This window comes from Apis mellifera, linkage group LG11 (genome assembly GCF_003254395.2).
Source record: "Apis mellifera strain DH4 linkage group LG11, Amel_HAv3.1, whole genome shotgun sequence".
In the NCBI taxonomy this organism is placed as follows: domain Eukaryota; kingdom Metazoa; phylum Arthropoda; class Insecta; order Hymenoptera; family Apidae; genus Apis; species Apis mellifera.
This window is the reverse complement of record NC_037648.1, coordinates 14,909,121-14,917,947: the sequence shown is the minus strand read 5'-3', so window position 1 is coordinate 14,917,947 and position 8,827 is coordinate 14,909,121. Positions and strand designations below refer to the sequence as shown.

The window sequence follows — 8,827 nt, the reverse complement described above, 5'->3', positions numbered from 1 at the left end:
GAGTGAGTGAGTGAATAAGAGAGAGAGAGAGAGAGAGAGAGAGAGAGAGAGAGAGAGAGAGAGAGAGAGAATATATTTTCTACTTATTATATATCAGATATGATGCTAAAAAATATTCATTTCAATGATTATAATTATGATTGTGTTGTTCATTATGATAATAATAGCAATTATAGAATTATATCATTGATTTTTTTGTACATGTAGCAATATTGAGTTTAATGATCATTTTTGCATAGATTTTTTTCTATAATCTATTATTTGAAACATATTTGAATAATAATTTTTTTTATTTTTTTATAGTTTATCAAGAAATCAAAAATCAAGAAATCTAAAAAATATTCATAAATATCTAAGATGCATCATGTATTATATACAAAAAAATATACATTATATAGTTATTTTTTAATTTTAATTTTTTTCAAACAGTTAAATGTTTTGTTTCTCCTGTATTTGGATCCACTATAACTTTTTCTTTGTAATTCATAGCAGAAGAACTACCAAAGGAATTAGTATCGGTAAAAGGAAAGAATCTTCCGTCCGCATATTCTTTAAAAAGTAATTCGGCAGCCTTTTGTTTTTCCTCCTTTCCATTCGAAGTTATTTTTCTCATTGTCAATGTTAATAATTCTATGATAAGATAGGATTCTGGTTTATAAAGTCTTGTAAAATGTAGTCTAATATGTTCACCAACATTTTCATCTTTTCGTGGTATATAATCACAATGAGGACAAGATGGCGTCATTCTTTCAATGCCATGTCGTCGTTTATGAGCATCCATTGTATCTTTATCACATGTAGAAAACGGACAATTTTGGCATCGTAACGTTTCTACTTCATTATTAGAAGACAAAAGTATCCCTTTCTTTTGTAACAACATTAAAGATTGCTTATCTTGATTTGAGGCTTGCGCTCCACCAAAATTTAACACTGATATTCCATTTGTAGGTATAATTGAAGTTGTATTATTTGATGATTTAAGTGTTTTTCCTGAACGTGAAATTGAATTTGTATTATCGGAAACAATATCACTATCAATAGTAATCGTATCGTCTTCAAATTGTCTACGTGAAGCTTGTGCTTCAGCATTTGCCTGATGTTTCTTTAGATGTTGAATATAATTAGCATAATATTTGACAGAATAATCACAAGTATCACATCGATATCTCTGCTTTGCACCATGCAAAGTCAAATGAACTCTATATTGTTCTCGTTTTTCAAAGGCAGATGGACATTTATGGCATTTGTATCGTTTTTCTTTTAATCGACCATTTCTTAAATAACCAGGATACACAAAGTTAGGATTTCCACGCATAAAAAGTCCAAATTGTGGATCAGGGGATGGAGTCAAATTTGAAGTTAAGTCATTTGTTTCATTTTGACGTCGATGAACGACTTGATGTTTCACTAAATTCTGAGCTGTTTTTGATGAATAATCACACTCAGTACATTTGAATCTATTGTTCGATCCATGTAGAGTCATGTGATACTCTAGAGCATCTAATTTAAAGTAACGAGCTGGACATTTGGCGCAAGTAAATACTTGATTTCCAGTTCGTTGATTTATGTTATTCGTGATATTATTAAATCCATTGTTTGAAGTTTCTGTAACTTCAACTACAATCCATGCAACGGTAGATGACGAATTACTTGAGTCTTGATTATTTGTTTCAACACAAGCTGTGGTAGGGGGTGGATATCGTTGTGAATGACCGTACAAAGACAATAAATATTTAGTGCGCTCTTGATATTCTGTAGAATGTGCTTTTTGATGAGCTAAAAGATGAGCCGGCTGTCGAGCGGCATAGGAACACCATTGACAAGAATAAGCTAATTCCGTAGAATGATATCTTAAATGAATTCTTAATTCCTTTTCACAGAGAAATCGTGCCGGACATTTGCTACAACAATGAACAAGTCTTAAATCTCGTAAATCAGGTTCTGAACCTAATATAGGAGAATGAGTAAAACCAAGAAGCGCAGCTAAGTCACTTAATTGCTGTGAATCTGGTCTTGAATCATCTACTAAACAATGAACAGTGCCTAAAGATCCGGAATGCATATCTGTATGCGCAACCATAACTTCTCGTCGTGTACAAGTAAAACTACAATCTGTACAGGCGACTACGGGACCATTACTGGGAGAATCGAGATGCATAGTCTCATGATCTCGGACTTCCGCGCGTCGTGAAGAAACAAAAGGGCAGTGACGACATTTTAACATTTTTGCGAGTGTACCATCTGGTCGGGATACCCATACTAATGGAGCTTCAGGCAGTGCTCGGGTATCAAGGAGCAATGGTGGTGGCGGTGGTGCTCCGGAATTCTTCGAGGCATTAGTGAAACAAGTCACATTATTTTGCGTTGTTATGTGAATCACTTGTTCTATAGGCTTTTCTTGTTTTGTGCGATTAATATCTAAAAAAAATGATTTTGCATAATTTATTTTTAAATAATACTAATTATATTTATAATCAATTATATAAAAAAATTTCAACTTACTACTCTCGTTGCTTAAAGCTCGATGTACTTTAGATTTAGTAGAGAAATTATAATCCATAGTTTGTTGATGTACTACGGCAAGTTCTTCTCCATGAAGTCTGACATGATCTAAAAGCTCCCTATAAGAATAAAATATAAATATATAAATCTTTCCCAAAAATATATTATATTTTATGATATATTTAATGATAATAACGATATATAAATACATACGCTTTTGTGCTAACATAATATGGACATAGGTAGCATTTAAAAATAGCTTCTAAATTTGGACGATGATGAATTCTATGCATCGACAAAGATGCTGCATCAGATGCAGAAAATGGACAGTCTTCACAACCAAATGCATTCTGTAAAGAAAAAACACATATTTATTTACATATCATAAATACATTATTTTTCTGATATATTAAACAATATTGAAAAATAAAAATATTAAAAATATTAAATATGATCATACTTTCTCATCTTCATGACGTTCGAATTCATTATGTGATTTAACATGAATAGAGACAGTTTCTCTATTGGAATGTCGAAAATTACAACGTTTACATTTCCACATTGTGCGTTTATTTTCATCTGTGACTGTGGCTGATCCAGTCTGAGCATGGGGAGAAATCAAATTGTTTTTAAGCAAAGATTGTCCTCGATTTCTCACAGCTGCTTTAAGAGGTGGTGGTGGTCTTAATCCAATATTAATGGTGTTAAGATTATGATTTCCTTCGCTTGCAGATGCAATTGAAATAGAAGTAGAAGAGGGCTCCGATGTTTGTAGATATTCGTTACGATTCATTATCAATAATTTAGTCGGTGGTTCATCAGAATTCATTTCTTCTACACTACGTTCCTCCATGATCTGATCTTCCCATGATTGTTGCTCGACCTAGGAAAAAAGATGAAAAGTTTATATGTAATATAAAATTTTTTATCACACATAAGCGATACACTGCTGCACGACGAAAAAGAACTTATTACTCAGCACAACACAACTAATTGGCACACTGAGAATTTCTTTTGTAGTAATAAAAAATAAAATTTATTATAAAATGATAAATCATTTTTAAAAGATATGAAAAATTTTCTATATTATCGTGTCGGTTTTAATTACTAAGAATATGCTTGTCGAATCGAAATCAGATTAATATCATAACACCAATCAAGTGTCCAAGCGCTTTAAATATTTTGAATATAATATATTATATTTTTCATTTTTTTTTTATATAATTTAATTTCTCTAATTATTTGCAAGGATCATCACACGTGCTTGTCACAGAAAAAAAAATTTACTATAAAGTACCGAGAAAAATCAGTGCGCCTATAAAAATTGACAAGCACCCTTTTTTTGCACTATTAAAAGAATTGTTTAAGTGTAAGTGAAATTTGTGCTTTCACCTGTGCAAGATATTTGTTATATTTGGAATAATTCCGTCGACCTGTTTCATCCGTCATAAGTACTCTGGCAGTCATATGAACTGGATCTTTAGCTGCTTTAAGTTTAATATGTTTTGTGATGTCCCATCGCCAGTTAGAGCGATATGCGCATAGAGAACACTCGAATGGCTTCCGATTTAAATGACCGACAATATGAACATGAAAACGACTTGCGGTAGATGCCCAAAATGGACAATGCGGGCATTTGAATACCCGTCGGCCACTTGGATGCGTCGAGGAGCCTTCAACCTGACAAAAGATTTGACTACCTTTATCAAAATTAAGTATTAACATATTCGAAAACACAACTATCTATGATCTCGACTGCCATAAGTAACACTTAAAGCACATTCTTAATAATAAAAAAAATATATATATAATATATAAATAATAAAGAAAAAAATGTACATTAAGATAATTAAAAATAGCTTATAATAGCGTTGCATATTTCGAAGAACAGAAATTTATAATTTTTAAGCTAATTATAAATATATAATTGTAATAGCCAGTTAGAATGTTTGTATTAATGTATTTTAAAATATGGTTAATGCCAATTAAGAAATATAATCAGATCTGTTGACTCTCGTATTGCAATTTTTGCATGATTATTATTATTTTTGTTATTATTATTCGTTCGTGTGCGTGTATTCATTTATTCATCTGCACGCGTTAAGTAAATATTTTTATGAAACACCATACCGATGATCCAGAAGAATTCAGTCCGCTGAGATTAACGTCCCAATCCATTTGCGCTGGGAATGCATATTCACCGCGATACGAGGTCACACGGAGTTCTGAACAATTTGATAATTTTTCTAAACTATTGTGTATTGATGTATCATTGCTTGTCGAATGACAACACTGCATATGTACTTGTAGATCAGTCGAACTTTTGCAACGTCTTCTGCACTTCGGGCAACGCGTTGTGCCCACAGATACACTGAGAGCAGTGTGATGTATTTGTTTGTGACAAGCCAGTTCTTCCATGCTACTAGCTTTAAAAGTACACCAGCATTTCAAATCGTTCGTAGTACTTACAGCTACCTCCGCTACTCCATTATTAATTGACGCTGTCGTTGTAAGTTTTTCCTTAAGTTTATCAAAGAAGGAAGCATTTTTTTTTTCAAATAAATCAGCCGCGTTATTCGCATCCTTCTTTAAGTTGTTAGCCTGTGAAAATTTTATTAAAATTATTAAATTTTATTTAAATTATTAAAACATTGTAAGAATCAATTAAATATAGATTAAATATATTTAATATAAAAAAAGACTAACTTCTTTATTCCCATATAACTTCGCTAGTTCTGTATCTCTTGCAATTTGTGCGAGTTCCGGTCTTACTCTGACACGTGGAACTTTTAATAATGTTGTTGAAGGTCCACTGCTAATATTATTTAATTTAGCAGGACTTAGTGGAATTAACATTGGCAGTGGTTTTCTAGATTTATTTGGTGTAATTGGAATATGACATTCTGCTAAGTGTCTTTGCATCTCAGAATCCCATGCAGTAATAAATTGACAACCTTTTTCTTCACATTTCAATGCTATACATTCTGCATTGGCTATTGCACTTCTTTTATCTTCTATAGTTTGATCAGAAATGAATGTGTCTCCAGGACTGATTGAGACTGTTGTACTTGCAGATATATGCAATGATTCTCGAAAATCACTTGCACCTACCTAAAATTGATTTATTTTATAAATAATAATTAATAATTAAGAAAATATATTATGTATATTACCTGATTGTAACGTTTAGGGCTATTTCTTGGTTTACGTTCAAAAGGTGTATTAGATTTACGATTTATTTGACCTACTGGAGGTTCATGATGATTAGTTTCATGTACTGTTAAACTTTGTCTAATATCAGCTGTAAAATTACAAGCACGGCATTGAAAAGCTCCACCTCCTCCATGATTTCTAGTATGCCTATCTAAATTCCACTATAAAAAAAAAATATTTATTGATATCTTATGAAAAAAAAATATTAATTTGCTATTTTAGAAAAACTTCAATCAACCTTGTATGGTGTACGAAAATCACAGGCATCGCATTTAATCATTGGCATAGAATGATACTTCACATGCTTTGTATAGCGAGCACGTACATGTGTTACATAAGAGCATTTAGCACAACGGAAAAATCTTCTCTTTAAATGATGTACTCTCTGATGAGTTTCAAGATCTCTTGAATTTAATGCAACATATGAGCACATAGAACATCGATTTCCAGTATCACGTATGAATTTTCCCTAAAAATTATTATGTATTTTTTTATTAAGATTTTAAGTATAAATAAACATTATTTTTAAGTATTTCATATAAAGATAATTTGATTAATTTAATTAATTTTATATTATAAATAAATTATTATTGTATTATATAGCAGACTTTATAAATAATATACTATATATTTTTTATTTTAATATAAATTGTTATTTCTTTAAAATAATATAAATTTTTTTTTTTTAATTATTTTTTTATATAATAAATCTATTAAATTTTTATAAAATAAAAATAAATTAAAATAAAAAAAATAATTATATTTTGTTTCAATATAACAATAATTATTACAATTAAAATAATATACCTTTTGTTTGTGCTCTTTTTTTAGATGATCGAGATATGCTTTAAGACTTGATAGAGATTTTGAAGGTTTACATGTTTTGCACTCGTAATTTTGTGAGGATTCCGAATAATCGAACACCTCATGTTCATGTTTTTTTATAGTATCATCATCTTTGACACTGTAAGAAATGTCTTCGCTTTGTAAATCGTGTTCTTTCATTACAGTTTCCCGTCGATTTTCTTTAAGGTTACTTTCCTTATGTGGTTCCGTTTTAAAATGCTGAGGTCGTGGACGAAGTGCACGCAATCGGGGTAGTCTTCCTGACATCTTGAACAAGATTTGTTTTCTTCCACGTCTGTTTTCTCTTATTCCTATCACGTATCAAAATATTTTTATTTCTACTCAATCTTTTGAACTATATAACAAGATAAAAAAACAACATTCACTTTTCCATTAGCTTGCACCTTTATCTACTTTCCGATGACATTAACATTAACTCACTCATATCATATACATTTCTTATAAATATTAAAAGTGATTCCTTTAACAATTAAAAATTACAAAATTGGAATATATTTTTATTATGTATTTAATTTTTCTTAAAAAGATATTTTTTTTTAATTTTTATTAATCAATTTATCATAGAAAAATATTGGTGCACATTACGGAAGTAAGAATACAGCATACTCGGCGGTTGCGCGATCTAGAAGCTATCGACGCCATTTTTCTTTACTTATAAAACTGCTGACGAAGAAGACGTTCGAACATTTTCATGAAATTTAACTCTTTTAAGTTTATTTCCTGAAGAAAATTCAAAAAATAATACAATTTAATTGACCTCTATTTGTTTTTTATGCATTAATTTGTAGAATAATAAAATAATAGAATAATAATAAAAGATGTGATCTCATAAATACTTTATAAGAACATTGATTTACGGGAAATTTTATATTCTAAATTTACTTTTTTTTAAAATTGTTAATGTATTTACAAAAAATTATATTTTTTTAAAAGATAAATTTTAACAAATATATATATTATATATATATATATTTATTTAAAATAATATATAATTGATAAAATAAAATATAACTTCAAGTTGATTTAAATTTTTATACTTTACGATTACTATTTTCATATTTTAAATGTATTTAATTATATATATATTAAAATAAAAATTGAGTAACTTTTTTTTAATTTTTAATAACTATTTTTTTGAATTTTTATGTATAATTATTCTCAATAAGTTGTATATTATTATTATATAACATTACTTATATTGAGTTAATAAAGATCGATCGCAAAATGAATTAATAATTCGAACATTAGATTTTTTTATATATCTCATCTCTTATTTTTATTTATTTATTCCAAGATAATTTTTATAACTTTTTTTCATAATAAGATATATATCTTCATTATAATTTTAATGAATAGTAAAAAAAACTTTAACGTGAATATAAAGAGACATGGTAAATAAGTAGTAGAGAAGATTGGTTTTCTGACACGCGTGTTTGATTTCCGCTTCTCCAAGAGATTTCCGGTTTACAGACGAGTGATGATTTGACAGGTACCGTTTAAAACATATACATGTGTATGCATATCGTAAGAAAAACAGGGAGGAGATTAAATACTCGATTTTGTTGACTAGAAAACAAACCTCGAGCAGTTATTTCGCTTGAAGCAGGTTATCCTCTGATTGAATGACCGTTGTAAATAGATATGTCAATAAATCCACGATCTCATATCAATCGATTTATGCTGCCAACCAGAAGCACCGAATATAACATCACGATGTTTTATAATTTTCAAGACTCAAAAAAATCGTTGGATCCTTATTTCCTCCCTCCTTTTCCTTCCTTTCTCTTTTTAGACACGATTAGATCGTTTTATCTCGATACTGCAAATTATCTTCAAATACCTCGTCATCGGCGCTAACAGTAGCCGACAAAACGAAGGATGAATTGTAGAAAGACTACAAGTAGAAACAACTAGCCCCTCCCTCCTCTTTCACCAACTCGAACAGAACGATGGCGAGCCGAAGTGACGCAGGTCAGGCGCCATCTGCAATTCCAATTGTGATGCTGGTATCCACATACTCCTCAAACGCCCCCACTTCCTCTAGTTTGTTTCTCCTGCAGCCCTCGATACAACTGCAGGAGAAAAGAATGAGCTGATGATGACAATAGTTAGCTCATTAAATAGGGAAGACAAGTTATCTTATCTTGAAAAATATCTCCATATTAAAAATATTAAACAAATTAATTAAACTAAATTTAAAAAACAATATCATAAATATTTCGATTTGATTTTCCGTTTTTATTCT

General features: G+C 29.9%; 1 protein-coding gene across 7 annotated transcripts; it reads right to left on the bottom strand.

Moving 5' to 3' along the window:
• Positions 1-339: 339 nt before the first annotated feature.
• On the bottom strand, positions 340-8,567 carry LOC410108 (zinc finger protein 91). Of its 7 annotated transcripts, XM_016915237.2 has the most exons (12): positions 8,162-8,567; positions 6,948-7,302; positions 6,523-6,872; positions 5,954-6,184; positions 5,676-5,876; positions 5,209-5,613; positions 4,633-5,103; positions 3,895-4,182; positions 2,963-3,385; positions 2,716-2,852; positions 2,503-2,621; positions 340-2,418 (listed from the first exon to the last, which is right to left on the bottom strand). In XM_016915237.2, the coding sequence occupies exons 3-12, from the start codon at positions 6,826-6,828 to the stop codon at positions 422-424; spliced, it is 4,578 nt and encodes a 1,525-aa protein (XP_016770726.1). In that variant the 5' UTR covers positions 6,829-6,872; positions 6,948-7,302; positions 8,162-8,567; the 3' UTR covers positions 340-421. The 7 variants fall into 7 exon arrangements, with proteins under 7 accessions (XP_016770726.1, XP_016770725.1, XP_006566719.1 ...); XM_016915236.2 differs by having other exon boundaries at positions 6,523-7,302; XM_006566656.3 differs by lacking the exon at positions 6,948-7,302.
• Between the last annotated feature and the right edge of the window lie 260 nt (positions 8,568-8,827).

What these genes read in the sequence shown, in the direction of transcription:
- LOC410108 (XM_016915236.2), bottom strand. Translation starts at nt 6,828, where the DNA reads ATGTCAGGAAGACTACCCCGATTGCGTGCACTTCGTCCACGACCTCAG. An exon ending in GCCCTAAACGTTACAATCAG is followed by an intron (nt 5,614 to 5,675) that starts GTAATATACATA and finishes AATCAATTTTAG; the next exon opens with GTAGGTGCAAGTGATTTTCG. An exon ending in ATAACAAATATCTTGCACAG is followed by an intron (nt 3,386 to 3,894) that starts GTGAAAGCACAA and finishes CTTTTTTCCTAG; the next exon opens with GTCGAGCAACAATCATGGGA.